This window comes from Monodelphis domestica, chromosome 1 (assembly GCF_027887165.1).
Source record: "Monodelphis domestica isolate mMonDom1 chromosome 1, mMonDom1.pri, whole genome shotgun sequence".
In the NCBI taxonomy this organism is placed as follows: Eukaryota; Metazoa; Chordata; class Mammalia; order Didelphimorphia; family Didelphidae; genus Monodelphis; species Monodelphis domestica.
Window position 1 is genome coordinate 4,988,114 of NC_077227.1, and position 20,427 is coordinate 5,008,540.

At 59.8% G+C, this 20,427-nt stretch overlaps 1 protein-coding gene across 1 annotated transcript in view; it reads right to left on the reverse strand.

Annotated features, from left to right (window-relative positions):
- The window catches only part of MGMT (O-6-methylguanine-DNA methyltransferase), a 197,432-nt gene that overhangs the window by 25,163 nt on the left and 151,842 nt on the right, over window positions 1–20,427 (reverse strand). Inside the window, exon 4 of the mRNA XM_056795063.1 lies at window positions 13,284–13,456. Coding sequence (XP_056651041.1) covers window positions 13,284–13,456 — 173 coding nt within the window. The remainder of the gene's footprint in view (window positions 1–13,283; window positions 13,457–20,427) is intronic.

The following is a 20,427-nucleotide window of genomic DNA, read 5'->3' on the forward strand; positions in this document are numbered from 1 at the left end:
AATTTTTACACATAAGACTTTGATAGTCTATATTTCATCCAGAAATTCTCTTTTTTAATTTTGGCTTTTTTTGATGTTTTTGATTTCTCTTGCCACTTGACTCAGCCATGCATCCTGAAGTGATCCTGTGTTTCTCAACCACCCTCTTCAGGGGGAAATGTATAAATATTATTATTTTAAATTGCAAAGTTTAAATTCTTTTGGGGAGTAAGTTTAGGTTTAGAAACACGCCACCTCTCCGAATCCAGAAAGTGGACTGTTTGGAGAAGGCACCATGAAGATGCCTGCCCAGACCACACGCTGCACCAGAAGATCCAGAGTGAACTTTGTGATCCGAGCAGCGTGGGGTTGAATGCATTTGTTTTGTATGTATACTCTTATGCCGAAGGGCACGGCCCCTGACTGGCTTTGTGTCAATGCGCCTGGCAATCACGGGTTTTGTTCTCTTTTCCTCTTATTCCCAAATGATTGCAATCTTTAAGTTGATTATGTTTCCATGACCCTTTTGGGGAAACTGGTTTCCCAACAGGATCACGAGGGGGCGTGTATAAATGGAGATTTTGAACCCCAGACTTCAATCCCCAGAAGTCCTCGGTGTTTCCCAGAATTCCCTGTAATCTCACCCGAGTCTCCACCTGGGCAAGATCACAATGCGTATTTAACTGGCAGTAACGCCTCCCACGGGCTTCTCTTCCATTGCAATGATGTAGTGGTAAGCTAAGCGCAGGGATTCTGAATTGGCTGACCAGCCACGGGCACGTGGTTTTATTTTGTGTTTTCTTTATTCCTTGATTGCTAATGATCTGTAATAAACCTCACAAAATATCATATTATTCTTATTATTGAGGTATAACTCAATTTCCACACTCCTGAGCTCTCCATGCTGAACACCTCCACATGGAGGTCCCCGGCACGTCCAGAGAGAGCTCATGCGCCTTCCCGTGAACACACCCTTCTCCCCATTTCCCCTATTTATGTTGCGAGCACCCTCATTAACCAGGGGGCTCACTCCTTCTGCTCCGGACATTGCTCCCCTCACCCACAGCCTCCAGGTGCTCTCCTGCCTCCGCATGGCCATGGGAAGGCCTCCGTGGAGCCGTGTTCCTCCCTTCATTCTTCCCTAGTCCTTCTGCCCGAGGCACGGTCCTGGGCCTCTGCCAAGCTACGCGACGGGAGCTCCCCCAACTGGATGCTCCCTTTCCGCCTGTCCCCCATCCGGCAGGGTGCTCCTTCCTCCCGCTCCCTGTGCCGTGGTCTCAGGGGAATCTGGGCGCCCCGAGGGCAGGCCTGTGGGGCGCAGGATGGGGAAGATGTATTTGCTCCAGCATCAGGCGCTTCTCTCTGAACGGCCAACTGCTCCGAGTGCGTCGGCGCTGCCCGCCTGGCAAGCCTTCCCGTGCTCTGCAGGCCTTACTCTGTGCATCGTCACGCTCACTGCCGACGGCCAGTGCGAACAGAAGCTGCACGGCTTCGCCCCGCGCGGCTCCAAAGCCCTTTACGCTCGGCACGACGCCACTCATCGGGACAAGCCTGGGGTCCGAGGCTATCAGTAGCCCATCCTGGATGAGGACGTGCAGGAGGGCCTGGGCAGGAAGCGCTCGCCTAAGGGAGGGTTGGCAGGCGTCCTTCCGGCTGCCCCGTTATTCCTCTTCTCATGGCACTGACTGGTGTTCATTCTGTGTGCGCACACACACGTCTACGTGTTTACGTGGACAGGCACAGCCATGCGAGGCTGGGTGCAGACAGACGTGTTTACACACGCACATCCCGGCCCTCCGCTCCTTCTCCTTCTCGGCACACGGCACGTGCTGCACCCATGCTCGGGGCCTGGCGGGTCCCGCCACACGGGCCGGGGCACGTGTTGGTGCCGCCCGTGAGGACGGTCCTCAGCGAACGGGCCCGGTGCGGACGGAAAGACGCGGCCATGGCGACGACAACTGGGTGGCGCGGCGCCATGAGAAGCCGGCCGCGGGGCTCCGAGGACCCGAACCGGGACAGCCTCCGTGAGGCCGAGAAGCCGGAAATGGAGTCCGAAGTCCTGGTGTGAGGCGAGAGCTGCCCTCTGCCGGAGGGGCCGCGAGCGTGCGGGCAGACACCGGGGCAGGGGCCGCTTTCTCGTGCCCACGCCGAGCGCCGCCCGGGCTTTCTCCTCAGTCCCGGCTCCCGGCCCCCCCCCCCGGCAGACGGGTGCGGAGAAAGGACGGTTCCACCGACGTCGGGAAGGCGCTCGCCGCTCGCGCCTTCGAGTCCGGGCAGGGGCAAACGGCCGGCACGTGGAAGGGCGGCTGCCGAGGGCCCGGCATGGCGTTCTTTCACACGAGCAGCCCTCGAGGATCCGGAGAAGCGTGTTCTCTGCCGTCCCCCACGGACGCCGTCACACCTCGAGCCTCGGCGTGGACGAGTCCGACAGGCCCGCCCCCCGGACGACCAACGGCTCCACCGAGGCCTCCCCCAGGCGGTGGCCGGCCGGCCGGGCCGCGCTGGGCTCTCCAACACACCCAAAGGCGTTCTCGTCCGCTTCGGGGAAGCCCCCTGAAAAGGGGACCGAAACGTCCTGCTAATGGCCGTCTGTGCCACTCCATGGGAAAGCTTAATGCGCCTGGTAATCAGAGGACAATTTGCGAATCGTTAAGAGAAATGTACAATTCCATTAAAATACAAATGAAGACGCCCTCGCCGGCCGGACGCGTAATCTGCTGGATGTGATTTCTGCTCCCAATCTCGGCCCACCCAGGATCGGGGCTGGAGGAGGCTATTTACGGAGCCGGGAGAGGATCATCTGCTATTCAGAGCAGGTCCTAATGAAGAATTCCATATATTCTGAAATTTAATTAAAACCCCAAAGATTTCAAATTAGATGCAATTTGAAATGCCTGGGGCAGAAATACATGCACTCGCGTGGCGAGGGGATGGCGCTGAAAGTGGAGCCCGTAATTGGTCTTGATATATTTTGTGTTGCCGGGCTGGAGCCCAGGACTCATAACCATATACAAATTCTCTGTAGATTACCTGCTCATCGAGAATGCCATCACTCAGGTAGTCGTGCCCTAAATTACCGGCTGCTAACGCGCGCCGAGCCATTCGGAGCGCAGCGCCGCACAGCTGGCCGCGCCGCCCATGACTTATGCATGCGTCGGCGCGGCCCTTTTCTCAGGAAAAAGAGGCTCGGCTGAATATTAAAATATAATTGGCTTCGCCCTAAGGAGCGGCAACCATTTTGTGATCTTCTTTTCAGCCCATTTGGCTCCCGAGCCGAGACTGTCAAGGATGCGATTCCCCCACTAATGAGCGCCGCCCACGCGGCGGGCCGGCATCTGCCACCGCCGGGCGCTGCTCGGGGCGAGGCCGAGGCCCCCGCAGGAGCTCCGGGGGGCGGCACCTTGTCACGGGAAATGCCCCGCTTAGCCTGAGCCTCCCGCAGACAGAGCGAGGAAACACGGGGAGAGGAGCGGGCGTGACGGGGCGGCACTTCTCTCTCTCTCACACACACACACACACACGCACGTGAGCATGCATAAAAGGCCAGGTGAGGGCCCTGTGGCTTTACACAATCACCTGTCACAGGCGGTTTGTGCCACAATTAACGGGAGCAGCGGGGACAAGAAACAGCCGTTACCATAGTAACCGACACACCATCTAGTTATGCGGAGAGGCCGGACTCTGGCGAGAACACGCTGCCCGCACATCATCCATATTCACACGACGCCGGGAGGCCACGGCCAGCCTCGGGGGTCCTCCTCCCCAGAAGGCGGGGGGCGCGTTCCCCGAGATCTCGCTCGCTCGGCAGCCGCTCCCCGCAGATCCGACCCGAGATCCGAAAATCTTCCCTCTGGCGGCTCCGAAGGTCCCGCCACGTCCCTGCCCACGCCGTGGGTGCTACCCCATCGGATCCGTGCCAGCCTTCCCTGCCTTGGTGGCCGGGGGGAACTTTCTGGGGGGCCTCCCGGAGCCCTCCTGCCCTCCTCCATCGTTGCCGGACGTTTCTCAGGGGACCCTTTTCAAAGGAAAAGCCCTTTATTTGGTCAATGAATCCCGAATCTTTCCGGGTTCCGGGTTCTCGGGCGTCCCCAGCGCCAGTCTTTGCCCCAGAGCCACACGCACGAGGAGTCTGTAAGCAGTCGCCCCTCTTTGGAGCTGGAGCGCCCCAAGTGCTCAGGACGAAGGCGCCGGAGCCCCTGGGGCCGCGCCGGCTCTCCTCAGGCAAACCCGCTGCCCGAGTCCGGACGGGACCGGCCGCCTCCCTCGCCTTGGCCGGAGGCCCAACCGCAGTTCCTGATGCCAGCAAAGGGTGAGGCTTGACCAGGCGTGATGGGGCTGCGGGGCCGCTTGAACGAACACAAAAAGAACCCCTAAAAGGCCTCTCGTTGGCGATTCAGCTGCGCCAGGAACGCCTCCGCACGGGGCGGGGACCGTCGCCCTGGAGCCCCTTTGGGGCTGGGGACTCCGGCCCGTGGGGGCCCTTCCCCACAGGGGGCCGCCTCCCCCGCGCTCTCTGAGCCATCAGGCCGGAGCAGAGCCGCACGTCTCAAATTCGGGTCTTCGGGGTCCCCAGTCCGCGGCTCCCCCACAAGACGCCCCACTAGGATCATGTTAGACACTCTTTGGCCCCAACAAGGCTACAAACTTCCTATAAATCCTGTTTCTGCCCTAAAGGCTCCAAGCGCCGGAGGGGCACCGAGCTGGGCGGCATCCCGGATGTTCCTGTGAGGTCGCTTCTGCCCCCCGTCGCCTGCCCCTCGCGCCCGGGGAGGGGGTCTGGCAGCTCCGGCCTCACGAGGGTCCGGCCGTCACCCGGCCAAGCGGTCATTTGGGCGTTAGCATGGGCCTCTTCCAGGGAAACGTCACCCACACCTGGCAGGACGTCAAGCCATGAACCTTCCTTGGGTGGTCAGTGTGAGGCGGGCATCCCGCCGCAGCCCGGCTTACCGGCCGGAGCCTCTGACCCCTCGCTCCTGGGTGCCCTGGGCCGGCGGGCACAACTGGGCTGGACACGGACCCCACCAGCCTCTTGGGGGTCCCTGATGAGGCGAGTGCTGGGGGAGCCCGGGCTCCCTCATCGTTGAGAAGAGGCGGCCAAGGGCCGGGGGGGCCGTAGGGCTGGGGCAGCCAGGGCGGCTGTAGGGCGGCTGTAGGGCCAGGGCGGCTGTAGGGGCAGCTGCAGGGAGGCTGTAGGGGCGGGGCAGCCAGGGTGGCTGTAGGGAGGCTGTAGGGGCGGGGCAGCCAGGGCGGCTGTAGGGAGGCTGTAGGGCGGCTGTAGGGGCAGGGCAGCCAGGGTGGCTGTAGGGCGGCTGTAGGGGCGGGGCAGCCAGGGCGGCTGTAGGGAGGCTGTAGGGCGGCTGTAGGGGCAGGGCAGCCAGGGTGGCTGTAGGGCGGCTGTAGGGCCAGGGCGGCTGTAGGGGCAGCTGCAGGGAGGCTGTAGGGGCGGGGCAGCCAGGGTGGCTGTAGGGAGGCTGTAGGGCGGCTGTAGGGGCAGGGCAGCCAGGGCGGCTGTAGGGCGGCTGTAGGGGCAGCTGCAGGGAGGCTGTAGGGGCGGGGCAGCCAGGGTGGCTGTAGGGAGGCTGTAGGGGCAGGGCAGCCAGGGCGGCTGTAGGGCGGCTGTAGGGCCAGGGCAGCTGTAGGGGCAGCTGCAGGGAGGCTGTAGGGGCGGGGCAGCCAGGGTGGCTGTAGGGAGGCTGTAGGGCGGCTGTAGGGCCAGGGCAGCCAGGACAGCCAGAGCGGTTGTAGGGAGGCTGTAGGGCTGGGGTGGCTGTAGGGGCGGGGCAGCCAGGGAGGCTGTAGGGAGGCTGTAGGGCCAGGGCAGCCAGGACAGCCAGAGCGGTTGTAGGGAGGCTGTAGGGCTGGGGTGGCCAGGGCGGCTGTAGGGCCGGGGTGGCTGTAGGGAGGCTGTAGGGCCAGGGCAGCCAAGGTGGTTGTAGGGAGGCTGTAGGGGCGGGGCAGCCAGGGCGGCTGTAGGGCCGGGGCAGCCAACGTGGCTGTAGGGCTGAGGCAGCCAGGGCAGCAAGGACAGTCAGAGCGGTTGTAGGGAGGCTGTAGGGCAGCTGTAGGGCCAGGGCAGCCAGGGCAGCCAGGGCAGCTGTAGGGCCGGGATGGCCGAGGGTTTGGGCTCGGGTTCGGGCCGAGGGCCGGCGCTTTCCTGCCAGCCTAGGGCCGTGATGGCGCACGGAACTGGCTGTATCGGCCTATCGGAGGACGCGCGAGCTCCCGGAGGCCAGGAGCGGTTTTCCTGTCCTCTCGGCGTCCCCCCCCCCCCCCCCCCCCCCCCCGGAGCTCCTGCACAATAAAGGCTTACTGAGTTGGACTGACCTAAATCTGTGCGTCTCTGACTGCGGGGAGGGCGGCGAGAGTCGGGGGGCTCCCCGGGGACACGCAGCTTCCCATCCGGCCCCCCCGGATCAGGACAACGAGGCGCGCACAAGTGGGGATCCTGCCCAGAAGAGCTCTAGAAGGGCATCTGTGGCGCTCTGGAAGGGAGCCCCCCTCCCCCCACCCCTCGTGTCTAAACCGCCTGTGGTCAGCTGCGATGACCGCTCTTTAGAATAGGACGGGAGGGGAGAAGCCCGGGCAAGGGCTGAGCTGGCTCCCCAGAACCCCCAGGAAGAGGCGTGTTTCGAGGCTCCACGGGCGCCCGTGGCAGGGGCACTCATGGATGCACTTTTACAAGTAGGCCTTGAATGCCGCTCTCGTGCCTCGAGTCCAGCCTCACTGACTCGCCCGCCCGGGAGCTCCCCAGTGGCCGGGCCCGACGGACCCTTCTGGGTCCCTGGAGCGCAGCCTAGTACGGACTGGCCGGCGAAGAAGCCGCGGGAAGGCCCGCGGGTGCTCTGCGCCGGGCTCTCCTGGGGAGGCCCAGACAGCCGCTGCTGCTTCACAAAGGGGTGAACGAGCGGAGACAAGAGGGAGAAAACCGAGGCCTGAAGTAGGCCACGCGGTCGCCAGGAGCCTCCCGGGAGGACGGGAGGTCACTGGTGGAGCCTGAGGCAGGGAAGGCGAGAGCAGCCCCCCCCCAGCGGCCTGGTCCCTTTCCAGCTGCAGCCTGGGGCAGAGCCTGGGCTCTCTGGAGGCCCGAGAAGGGCTGCAGGCGCGGCAGCTCTCAGGAGTTCCATGTCCACTGCCTGGCTCCCTTGCCTGGCTCCCTTGTGCTGTCAGTAAAGCGGCCTCTGAAGGTTCAGAACCCTCTCAGCAAGGCCAACGGCCTTCACCACTGGACGAGGGAGCCTCGGCCCAGGCCTGCGAGGACCCGCCCTCCACGGAGGGCAGGGCGCGGCCTCCCTCCCCCATTCGGCTGATAGGAAGGGACGGGATGGACAGACCGACAGACGCTCCCTCCCTCCCTCTGCCCCCCCCGGGGGAGGGGCGCAGGTGAGAGGCGAGGCGGGGGCTCCACTGCGCCAGGTGGCCGGCACACGCCCTGGGCAAGGCTCAGGAGGGACTGAGCCATGATCAGCCCCCTTCCTTTCGCAGGCTCCTCTCCAGCGAGCCTCCTTCCCGGCTGCCAGAACTCCTCTGGCCGGCTTTCCTGGGAGGCCTTTTCTGAAATCGGGCTCGGCCTACGGATAGCAAAATGCGGCTTTCTGGAGGCCCGTGACAGGAGTGAAACGCGTGCCTCCTGGGCAGCGGCGCGCGGGCGACCATCGGCAGGCTTCACGTCTGTCCTGCAGTTGGGCTTCATAGCTACAAGCTAATAGCTGTGACCGAGGAATCATTCAAGTGTTCAATATTTCATTCAAGAAGGAACATCACAGCCACTTTCAAAGGAAAACTCAGAAGCCATTTTTAAAAAATGTCGTCCTCCCCGAGACAGCTCCGTCGAGGCCCCACTTGTTTGTGCCCAGGTCGGAGGGTCTCTTGGCCCCAGGAGACTGCCGCTCTTCCGGAGGGGCCCTCAAAGAAACTTACTTGGGAGCCATTCCAGTCCTGGACAGCCCAAAGGCCCAAACTAAAGCCTCTGGCCGCCTGGCGGCCATGGGGTGAACCCTGGGTCCGGCCCCAGGCCCACCCCGGGACTCCGGAGGAGGGGGCTAAGACTCACCCCAGCCCAAGCACTTGGAAGGCAGTCTTTGGCCAGACCAATGGAGTGCAGGAGTGCTTCCTCTGTAAAAAGGGATGCTTTTGGCAAAATCCCATCTTCATTATGCTGACCGACGCCTTCATAGGCTAATTCAGGAAAAGTCTGGCTAGGTTAAGAGGAAGAAAGAGTTTCAAGGATCTTCTAAGATGAAAGCAACATTAGCCATTGGCTCACCTCAAGAAAACAGCTCCTTGGCCAAAAAAGCCGATTCAAAGATGGAGCTCCTGCCTCTGGTCCAGTGGCCCAAGAGTCCCACAAGACCACCCGCTTAGCACCATGTCTGGCCCCTAGGAGGCGCTGTTTATTGATTACCGATTGATTGGGAGCCAGAAAGAAGGTTCCTCCAGTGTGAGGGAACAGAACTAACAAATGACTGCCACAGAGGGACGCCCCAGACCCGTCTTAACACCTTTTCCAAATGTTCAGTCACTTTTACGTGGCCCTGACTTCTGAACCCGTCCCTCCGATGAGCCATGGAACGGATCAATAAAACGGAGCCAAACCAAGAAGCAACTTGGCACAACTCACTGGCATGTGAGTGAAGGTCAGACACACAGAGGCCGCCCCATCCGCCAAGGGGACAGGCGTGGTTTCTCACTGGCCACCTACACTCCCCCTTCTCCCCCTTCTCTTTCTTTCTTCTGGATCTGTCCAGTTCCTGTTTTCCTGCCTGGTTGACACAGAGACTTGGCAGTCATTCTCTAATTGACGGCACCGCTTTGTTGGGGGGGGTCTCACTCTCTAACTGCAAAAGGAGGAGGAGAGGCGCCGCTCCGTGCTCAGGACCTCGGGACGACCCCACAAGATGGTGCCCGCGAGGCCCTCATGCAGTCAGTCCTTAGCTTGTGGAGGGGCCGCTCCTAGAAATGGTGCCCAAGTAAAAGACATGAATGTGGAGAGGGTGAACCTGTGGGAAACGGGGTGGAGTGCCTGGGCCGGCCCCACACTCATTATAACCAAACATGAATCCTGATACGAGGCACTTTTCCTAATAGAGCAACCCTGAAATAACCCATAAAAGGCAGCACAAAAAAATAAAACTGCTAACATGCAAAACATGTTTCTCAGTTGTGATGGCCCAGGATTCTGTGGCCTTCCGTGCTGATGACTCACGAGAAACCCAACCGCCGAGCCACACAGCAGCCCTTTTCCTAACCCGTGAAACGTTTCGTGCCATCAATACTGCACGTCAATGCAAGTCTCCGAATGAAAGCCTTTCTGCCTGTCCAATGGCAGCAGGAGGGCGTGCTGAAAACCCAAGGTGCAGGTGCCGTGGCACAGCGGTGAGACGATGCCAAGCCCGGTGAGGCTGTCCACACCAACACTCTGGTGGAGAGTGTAGAGCCGGAGCGCCGCTGCATACGGCTCCTGTCTAGAGCGCCCCGTGAGGGCCGGCTGGGTGGCTGTGGTGGTGGTGGTGATTTCCAGAGTGAGGACAGCGTTGTTACTGCCACAGACACTCGCTGGCTCATTCCGGCTCTTCTCTCTCAGAAGGAGTGCAAAGGGCACTCCAAGGGGCAGACAGGCCGGCAGAAGAAATAGGAAAACCTTCTTTAATACATTTCTACACAGGCCAAGGACGAGGCAGAAATCAAAGGGGGTCGAGCGGCCACCATGATGAGAGGTGAAAAAAGGGAAGAGGGTTTGGGGCCGGACTGGAGCACCTGCCAAGGGAGGGGGTCCTTGGGGGAGTCCAGGCCCCTCCCTGGAGCCCCAGGCTTCTCTTCCTCCCTTCTTCCAAACGTGCATCCCTTCCATATGTGCCGGCCACACCAACATGGCAACTCTGGGAGATGCCAGGCATCCGATTACATAATATACATAATAGCTGGGGGCTGTTGCTCAGGCCTGAATCTGTGGCCCCATTTAAGATTTTCTTGGCAAAGATCCAAGAGGGGTCAGCCATTTCCTTCTCTGGCTCATTTTACAGATGAGGAAACTGAGGCAACTAGAGTTTAAGTTACTTGTCTAGGCTCGAACAGCCAGGAAATGTCAGAGGCACAATTTGAGCTCAGGTCTTTCTGACTGAATTATCCACTGTGCCACCCAGCAGCTGTTTATTTTAAAGAAACAACTAGTGGTGGAGGCCTGAGGGACCCCCCCCTCAAAAGACTGGCTTGCGGGGTCTTTTGTGGATGGCATAATTGATTTTTGCATTCATTAGGCTTTTCTGAAGTGCCTTCTCTGTGCCGGGCACGTGCCAAGGACTGGAGAAGGGAAGACCAGAGAGAGAGTCCCGGCCTCAGGACACACCACGGCCATCCAGAGGCCGCAGGGAACCCAGAGTCCTCGGGCTGAGCCGTGGCCTGGAGCAGGTGCCCGAGAGCTGGACGGGCGCAGGGAATCTTGACAATCTGGGAGCTTGAACAGGGCAGAGGAGGGGGCGCCGCCCGGCCTGGGCAGGGCCTGTGCCAAAGAGCCGGAGCCTGGCCTCGTCTTCAAAGGCGCTTCCCCATTTCCCCTACATTCCAGAAATTCAGTGTGAAAAGAAAAGGAGGTTCCCGCTCGCTCCCGGCTCCCTCTGGCCAGCGCTTCTTCCAAGCCTGGGGAGAATTCACTGGTCCAGCCGGCCTCCCCCTCCTTTCCGGAGCCCCCTCCCGCCACCCCACAAAGCGGAGTCTGCCACAGGCCGAGGCTCCCAACGGCTCGAGCCAAAAGGCTTGTTATGGCATCCATGCGGGGAGCGCCAATTAACTCTGCATCAGCATTTTTATGGGGCCTCCCCGCCTCCTTTTCACCATAAAACGGGCACACCTGGTCTCGGTCCAAGAGTAAATAATTGAGCTAAATTAGAAAAACCTGTGCCGGCGGGACGGCCCATTCCAAGCGCAGAGCTGGGGAGGCCGAGAAGGCGACGGCGGCCTGAGCGCGAGGCCCAAGCTGCAGCGGCGGCCCCTGGCCTCGGCCCCCCAAGGACACCCTCGGTCCCGAGCGGACAGAGCCAGGCAGCCTTGGGGAGCAGGGGAGCGAGCCAGATGGGCCTCCCGCTGGCCTCATCTCCGACTGACCTCTGCCTCCCTGCCGCCCACTGCCGAGAACTCCCAGCGTGCGAGTGCCCTGCACGGAGGCTGGCCCACAGGAGGGCCTCATTAGGCGCTCGGGGGCCCCCGGCCTGTCGGCTTGGCGGGAGAGCTTCGCCGGGGCTGGGCATCTCTGTGCCAGGGACGGGCTTCCGTGGCCATCCAGGCCGGGCTCTGAGCAGCGGCTCCCCGTCCGTCCGTCTCTCCCTCCCTCCCTTCCTCCGTCTGTCCGTCTCCCTCCGCTCTCCGGGCAGGGCCACAGCTGCCGCCTCTCCAGCCAGGGGCTGCGCCAGGAAGGAGCAAACAGTGGCCCAACGAACAAACACGAGTCCCGGCAAAGACCCGCCCCAGCAGCCCGGCGGGCGCAGACCGGGCCCTGCCCTGGGATCCGCCTGGAGCCCTGAAGCCTCGGGGGAAGAGGGCCCTCCCGGGGGGGGGGGGGCGCAGTCCCCACAGAGCCCGGCGGAGGATCAGAACTCGGCTCTTCGAGCCTCCCCGGGGCCACAGGGCCACAGGCCACTGCCGAGCTGAGCCCGAGTCGCCCCTGCTCCAACGGTGGGCCTGTGGCAGAGGCCAGCGATGGAGGAACAAGGGCTGACGGCCCTGAGGGAGGGCCGCGACAGAGCCCAACGCTGAACCCAAGTCCTCTTCCTGTGGGCTAGCCGGGCCGAGCAGAGAGAGAAACGGAGCCTCAGCGAGGAAAGAGCTCGCCGCCTGGCCAGGAGGAGCCCGACCCCTCTGGACTCTTGGGGGGCCTTTCTCGCCTCCACAATGTGGCGAGGGGAGACAGAAGATGGGGTACAAGCCCCGGGGGCCCCCAGGACCGGCTACGGGCCTCCTCCTGGTTCTGCCAGACGGAGGCCTCCGGGGAGCTGACCTTGCGGACGAGGCTGGGGTAGCCTCCCTGGCCGGGCGGGGACCTCCGCCAGCACTTCCGGTCAGTCCCGGTTTCCGGGAGGCTCCAAAGCTGGCTTTGACACAGAGCGAAGCCTGATGCCTCGGTTTCTCTTTCAAGCATTTCTTCCTCAAAGCCTGCAAAAGCTGCCCAACCCCCAAAGAAAATTCCCCAAATCCAGAGCCTGGGGGAGAAGGGCCGCGGGGCTCCTCGGGGTGGCGCGGCTCGCTCCCACTTTCCCACAAGTCACTCTCGCCCCTCGAGGTGCCTGGGCGGACCGTGGGGAGCGCATGGCGTCTCCACCAGCTCTGAGATTCCGAGCCAGCAGCTCCGGCCAGCGCCGGGCGGAAGCGGCTCCGGCCGAGGCCCTTTCAGAGGGCTCCTGGCCCACGTGCGAGCCTCGTTCCCTGTCCCGGCGGCCAGAAGATGGTTCGAGCCACACTAAGCTCGTGGGGCGACCGGCCGCCATTCGGACGTGCTCCTGGTGGAACCGCGAGTAGAAGTAGAGCAGCATCATTTGTACGGCTCGGACCAAGCATCAGGGGTCAGTTCGGATCAGGCGGGCAGACCACAGGGCCCCCAAGCTGATGTTGGGGGAGGGGGAGAAGACAACGGGGAGAGGGGGGAGAGGGAGGGAGAGGGGGAGGGGGAGGGAGGGAGTGAGGGGGGAGAGGGAGAGGGGGAGGGAGAGGGGAGAGGGAGGGAGAGGGGAGAGAGGGAGGGAAGGAGGAGGAAGGGAGAGGGGAGGAAGGGAGAGGGGTAGGGAAAGGGGAGAAAGGAAGGGAGAGGGGAGGAGGGAAGGAAGAAGAGGGGAGGAGGGAGGGAGGGAGAGGGGAGGGAGGGAAGGAGGAAGAGGGGAGGGAGGGAAGGAGGAAGAGGGGAGGGAGGGAAGGAGGAAGAGGGGAGGAGGGAGGGAGAGGGGGAGGGAGAGGAGGAGGGAGAGAGGAGGGAGGGGAGGAGGGAGGGAGAGGGGAGAGAGGGAGGAGGAAGAGGGGAGGGAGGGAGGAAGAGGGGAGGGGGAGTGAGGGAGGGAGAGGGGGAGGGAGAGGGGAGGGAGGGAGGAGGGAGGGAGGAAGAGGGGAGGAGGGAGGGAGAGGGGAGAGAGGGAGGGAGGAAGAGGGGAGGCAGGGAGGAAGAGGGGAGGGGGAGTGAGGGAGGGAGAGGGAGAGGGGAGGGAGGGAGGAAGAGGGGAGGGAGGGAGGGAGGGAAGAGGGAGGGAGGGAGGGGGTGGATCCAGTTTCTAAGGAAGCTCTGGATCAACCATAAGAGCAGTGCAGTCCCCAGTTCCTTGGCTACTGACCTTGCTGGAAAAAGGGATGATGGAAGGCAGGCAGGGGGAGGCCCTCCACAGTCTCTGGTGCACAGAAATAGGCCTCCAGCCAGGCAGCACACTTGTCCAGCTCTGCGGTCACTTCCTTGGGGCCCTGGAGCCCTTCCCTAGGAAAGGAGGCCTCGACACTGCCTTGGCGGCTCCTGCAAAGGGGATAAGAGTCCTTCAGTAGGGTTCGTGCCGCTGCCCGGCACGTACTGGGGGCAACAGGAAGGAAGCTCTTTCTTCCTGCGTCTGGCCTGGCTCGAATGGTCAGAAAGAGTCCAAATCAGAATCAATAATGGCAGAGAACCGGTAGGAAGCACTTTGTTGGCAAAGCCCTGATCCTTGCGGCAAGCCCGGCAGACGGGCGCTATTATTATCCCTGATGAGGGGTTGTTATTGACGAGGAAACAGAGTCTAAGCCACCTGCCAGTAAATGGCAGAGCCAGGATGGCCTGTGCTACTGCACCACATCCCTGAGAGCCATAGCACAGGCCAGGGTCCAAAGGGGGGGGGGGGCAGGGTGCTAAGGCTGCTTCTTTCTCTCTCCCTTGCGCCTCCCCCCCCACCCTAATCCTCTCACTTACTTGCTGCTCATCTTTCAAGGAGGCTGACCATTGTAATAACGGAAGGTCGCGCGAGCCAGTACTTCTTAATTTTAAAATGATTTATTGACTGCTCTGGACATCCTCCACTGGTCCATGGACGCCCTCCATCCTTTAAACAAGTGCCCAAGAGCAAACTTCCCTTGTGTAGCCCTTTATACACCCGCCAAGACCCCTGAGGAGGTGGGCTTAGGGAGCTCCCCTCCTCCCTCAGGCGCCATTGCAGGAGGGGTGTCTTCACTTCAACCCAGAAGACCCCAAGTTGTCCATCCACCGCAGCCACGTGGAGGCCAGAACTTGCTGGCTTCCCCTCCCGCTGGATGGCCCTGAATCCTCCCCGTTTTAAATCTAAACAAAAGAAGGGACGACCCAGGCCAGGGTCGGCCGGATCTCAGAATCAGATGCTCTAGGAGGGGATGCCGATCCCACCTGGATTTTCCACACGGCACTCGCCCCCGTGCTCAGGAAAGGTGGGACCTGGAGATGGACTGGCAGCAGCCACTGCTCAAAGCGCTGAGCCAACCACGGAGGGCTGGTGATCGCAGCTGGCCCAAGGCTCCCTCCTCCGGCCTGGGCCCAGGCCCGGGCCGTGACCTCGAGTGACAGCTCTCCTTTCTCTGATGGACGGCTGTTCTGCGCTGCCACTCCTCGGCCCCCTGGACCTCCTGTGGGCAGCCGGAGAGGGCCTGTCTGTGGATGTGACTCTTCAGCTCCCTTGGGAGGCCCTGTTCCTGTGGGGACTTGGCCAGCGTGGAGCCGGACGTGGGGAAGCTTGAGGGTCCCCACGAAGGGCAGCTGTGCTGCGTCTTCAGCTGAAGAATGCTGAGACGCGCTTCGAGTATTCTCTCCCTGGCAGATTTGCACTGATGCCCCCTCGGGGCTGAGATCGGCCGCCATCAATCAGGGATGCTCGAGGACCCTGCGGGCCGCCCTTCAAGGTCTGGGCAAGGAGAGCCCTCTTAGGAAAGGGAGGCCAGAGGCCGCCCCCTGCGTGGTGAAAGCCCAGGAAGGAATCAGGGACCTCCGGGACGGTATGTCGTCACGGACGCCCAGTGGCCGCGGCCGCCGGGGGCCTTTCAGCTTTTCGGGCTGGCTGACCGCCTCAAGAACCGCTCTGCCCGGCCTGGTCCTGTGAGAGCCCCACTTTCCACAGGACGCCACATACACGGGGCTGTCCCCAATGGCCCCGCGCTCTGGGGGCCAGGAGGTCTGGCCTCAGTCTCTATCTCCAGGGCAGCGGCTGGGCGACGGACTCTCAGGAAAGGCTCTCCCCCGACGGCCGCGCCCTGTGGGGCTCCTTTGTTTGGACGGTGACCCTACCCCAGCCCTGGCCCTTCTGGGTTCCCGCTGCAGGACCCCCGGAGCCTCTCGGACCACCAGCCAACCTGTGGAGTGGCCTGTGCGCGGGCGCCCGACGCCACCGAAGACCTAGTCGCCGCTGTCCCCGCTGAGCAGCAGCAGCAGCAGGAGGAGGAGGAGCGGTGGCCGAGCGTGGCTGCGTCTCCTTCTTCCCCGCTGTCGGGGCAGGAAGCGGGAGCCGCCTTCCGGAGCACTTTCCATTCTTGAAAGGAGATCTGAAGAATGTCTGTAGTAGCAAAATTCGTCCAAAATGGCTTTTTACGCCTGCGCCAAAGATTTGACCTCTGATGGCCTCCGCAGTCCGTTTTCAGCTCGTTCTCCCCCAGCGTTGGAGAACGCTTCACGGTGGGGACGCTCTGAAGCCGAGTCTGATGGGGCGCTACTGAACACACACACGAAGCCACAACCAGCTTTTAGCGCTGATGCCCAAATGGCCACTTCTACAATGAAATGGAACGGATCCACCCAGCTCTCCTGCGCCCTCCCCTCAGCCTCAGGGGACTCTGGGCTTCCAGCCCTTCCTTCTCCTGCTTGGGGGCCGGAGCCAGGGCCTGGGCACAGAGGGTGCTCCCCAACAGTCCGTCCCTTCAGGCCCATCCCCTTCTTTTACACAGAAGGGAAAGGAGGCCCCAAGAGAAAGAAAGTGACTTACCCAGGGTCATGCACCATAGGGGGGGATCAGAGGCAGCGTGTAGACTTGGTGTCCTCACCCGCACACGGGGCGCTCGGGGGTATCTGCCTGGGATTTCGGTCTTTGGGAGGAGCCTTCCCATAGCCTCCTTCTTCAGGTGAGGACAGGGCCTGGGGGATGGCCTTCTAGTCATTCTGCTTCTTTTTGAATGAGAAGGAACCCTCATGGGGCACAGAGGAGGGGCCCCTCACCCTATCCCAGGAAGGAGGAGACTACGATGGATGCGGAGAGGCTGCTATGAATCTTGAAACTGCTCAGACTCTACCTTGGAACATTTGGTTAAGGCTAGTCCCCATTTAAACAATAGAGGTACTTCATCAGGACTATATTAGGAACTCTAACATTACTCCACCCATACTTAGGCATACTTTAGGGGAAGATAAAGTTGTAAAACTCCTTACTGAACAATGAAAAGTCCCCAACTCATACTTATAGTGAGGCAAAAGCCCTTAAGCCAGGCCTATTTTTAGGTCTATTTAATACAAAGGGGTGCCAAGTACCTATGAAGGTCAAATTAATCACTAAAAGGTCAAGCAACATACAAATGGTAAGCTTTTAGCAAAGAGGTGTGAAGTACTCAGAAGATATAATCTACCCAGAGAAGGTGAGAACTAAAGAGAGATGTGAACTAAGAATGGACAGTCCTGGGGAAAAGCGTCTACTGTGATTGGTAGACATGAAAATTTAGGGGAGGTGACACAAGAGAAAATTTTCTTTAAAAGGAAGGAGCTTGAGGCTCTGAAGTTAGTTCAGCTTTGGAGGACAAAATCTTGTGGTGAGTGATTAAAGACTGACTTAGTTTCTCTCTTAAAGAAAAAGGCCTAGGCCAATTGACCTAGGCCCTAGCCTTTTCCTATATTTCCTCTTGCTCTATCTCTTTCCCTTCCCTTAATTCCTTCATTTGTATTAATTAAAATCTCCAAAAAACCCAGCTGACTTGGGTATTTCATATTTGGGAATTTTTCCCATGGCGACCACTTATTTTTGATTTAACTCAAGACACTAAAAATTATCTTTTACAGTTTTGGCAATTCAAAGTCTCGAAACCATATTTTCGAGGTCACACCGCATGGCACGTACTCATGTCACCATTGGTGCCGGGCCAGGCCCGGCTCTTTGGGAGCTCCAGAGGGACCCGGCGTGCTAGCGACCACATCCAAATGGGATGGAGTCATGAGGAAGAGCCAGGAGTCTCAGGGAGAAGCAGCGGGGCCAAGGGGGCCAGGCAGGCTGGAGCGCAAATGCTGAGGCCTGAGGTGGCTGTGGGAGAGCCCGGGGCCCCATCTAGGGGAAGGATAGCTCTGGACGCATGTGCCCAGGCCCGCTTCAGAGCCCGTCCTATCAGCCTCCTGACCAGCACAGGGTCTCAGGAATCATCACAGCCGTCCTCCTGTCCTGCCGGTGAAGAATGAAGGGCCCCCTGGTGTGTTTTAGGGAAGCCTCGCTGGGGCCTTCTGGATGGCTGGTCATGGGGAAAACTGGGTCCTTGGTGGGGGTGGCTCTCAGCAAAGCTCCGACAGAGAAAAGAACGACTCTGATTCCATCAAATGTAAAGGTTTTTTCCAAGAATAATGATGCTAAAATTGGGAGGAAAAAAAAGGTAAATGAGAGAAAAATCTTGGCAGGAGGTTCATTTGAAAAAGGTGTCATTTCTAAGATATGTGGGGAAAGGATTCAAATGGACAAGATTAAATGCTTTTTTCCAATGGATCGGTGTTCCAAGCATAAGAATAGGCAGCTTTCAGAAGCAAAAATCCAAGCTATCGGTATCCACAGGAAAAAAAATGCATGAATAATGAGAGAAATGCAAATTAAAATGAAATGAAATTCCCACAGAGGGGCAAAGGGGACAAAAAAGGAAAAGGAAATGCTGGAAGGCCCCATCGGTGGCACCATAGTGATGCACCCATTCTGGACCATGGTTGGGCGCCGCACTCCTAGAGCGGACCCGTGAGGTCTTATTGTCTGGTCAGATCAAACAACAAGGAGGAGGAAGAGTGCTGAGAAAATGCATGCACGTGTCCACGCAGCTCCTTTTACACACACACACACACACACACACACACACACACACACACACACACACACACACGCACGCACACTCAGGGGGCAAAGAATTGGAAAAGAAGGAGATGTCCTCCATTGGGGTAGGGAAGCGGAAGGTGCTGGCTTGGGAGGAGCTGGGGAAGGCCGACAGGAACTGCTGGGAGGGCAGGATGGAGAGGAAAGGGTGGCCCACATGAGCATCCCCATGGGCTCCAGAGCGTCGAGGGAAGCACAGACTATCCCGACGGGCAGGGAGGCCCTCCTAGGGCAGGCCAGGACAGCGCCAGGGCTCGTCTGGTCATATGTGTGTGCCCATGGGGTGGGCTTTCTTGCTTTCTCGCTCAGGGCGAGAGAGAGCAGAGCCAAGGGAGAGGAAGGGAATCCAAGGAAATCGAATCTAAAAAGTAGAAAAAGAAAAGAAGCAGCTGCCGGCCCTCCCGAAGGGTCTTCAGAGACAAGCTGAAGAAAAGTTTCTGGGCAGGCAGGGAGGCCGGGATGAGGTGCGTCAGGAAACTTGGGTGAACTTCTCCGTGTCTCCTCATGAGGAGAAGCAGGCTGTGAGCAGGCCGGGGGTGCCCTTGGGATTACCTGAATTTCCAATTTGTATTTGGCTCAAAGTCTCCCAAGTTGTTTCTTGGGTTTGACCCAAAAGAGGCGAGCGGTGGTGATGTTGAATCGTGGTTCCAGAGAGAAAGCAGACAGGCTTTGTGGAGCTCCGGCATGTTCAGGGGAGGCTGGGCACAGAAGACCCATCCGAGCTCACACATGATGCTCCCTGCATTTGTGGACCTCCCATCCTGAGGTTGGGCCTGGACCTGCAGGACCCAGAACTGCCCAATGGAACAAGAACACAGGAAACCAGCGTTGGTTCTGGCCAAAGGAAGGAATTCTGCTGGTTGGCCCCTATTCTTTGTGGGGATGTGCTCAGAAACAGCGGGAGCCATCCAGTCAGCCAGTGACTCCCTGGTACACCGGAACCAAGCTTGACCCAGGGCCTGTGAATGGCTTCCAGGCCTGGCTTTGCCGTTGATCCTCTTTTTTGGGGAAATCTGTCCTGCAGATGTCAGGGTCAGAGGAGAGCATCAGAGAAGGCTGCACCACTGGACAGAGCTTGGGGAGGGCAGGGGCTGGGGAAGGAGACGAGGCGAAGAAGAGTCAGGCACCCCATGAGGAAAAGAGGCCCCTACACAGTAGGGACAATAGACTTGGAGTGGAGGTCCCAGTTCAAATCCTGACCACCTCTCCTTTATCCTCTCTGTGCCTTAGTCTTTTCACCTCTACAATGGGGGTGGGGACCCAATGGCCTCCAGATTCCTCCAGCTCTAAAGCTAGGAGTTTGGTTCCATCCTTTTGGACGTTTCACAAGGTGGCAAATGCTTCCCCGCTCAGTGAGCTGGCCGGGGCGAGGAGAGCTCTGGGCAGCCAAGAGCCTTCCAGTGCCCCTTTTCTGAATGAATTCTCCAATGACACTAAATGCAGTGTTCTTGACCTGAGCACCTTTGGGTGGGAGAAAATATGCAAGCGTGTTATAAATGACTCCCGTCTGATCAGTCCCATCAGCTGCGCCATCCCTTCCAGTGACTCCAGGAAATGCCCAATGACTTTCCCCTGACAGGACAACATTCCCGTGCTGGGCTGTGGGATGAGGCACGTGACACAGCAGCCCCTGGAAAGTGGTGTTGAGGACGCCCCTCATCATGCTGGTGCTGGATGCGAGCTGAGCGTGGCAGTGGGAGGAGGTTCAGCCTCCGCTGCGCTGAGGAACAAGCTTTAGGAGAAAAGAGCTCTTGGGCATCCCGGGCAAACGCCCAAGGAGGAGGAGAGGCCAGTGTGAGGACGCGGAGGGAAGTTTCAAGGCCCCACTAAGATGAGGATGTTCCTCGGTCTCAGGCCCAAAGGAGAAAACGAAGCCCCATGGCTGACCTGCGGAGGCCTCCAGTGGACGGGACGGGCACAACAGAAGCTGTTGACCCAAGGCCCAGAGAGCTAGAGCCCATGGCTGGCCCTAGGAGCCAGGCCTCTGCTGGGGCCTGTAACTGGGGGATGGTGCCGCACAGCTTTCACCCAAATAGACTTGTGTGTGTGCGCGCACATGCGGGCACGAGTGCGGGCATAGCCACTTTCTGCCGATTTCCCCCCTTAGACTACCTTAGATAGGGTCAAACATTAGATTTTTTTCTTCCAAGGACTGAAGAAAACAAATGCAGATGTCCCTTCCACGTGGTGGGTCGGGGCATGGCAGGCCCCCCGTGACTGGAAAATCCTGGACACTTTTTTGGCCCTCAAGGTCTGAGGTTTTTCTTTTCCTTTTATGGAATATTTACAGTCAAAGAAATGGTGTCTGTTCAGGATGTTGAAAGGAAACTGTTGACATTATACAACACTCTACATACATTTTAGGCATTTCTGAGTTTCTAAACTTTTTCTGTGC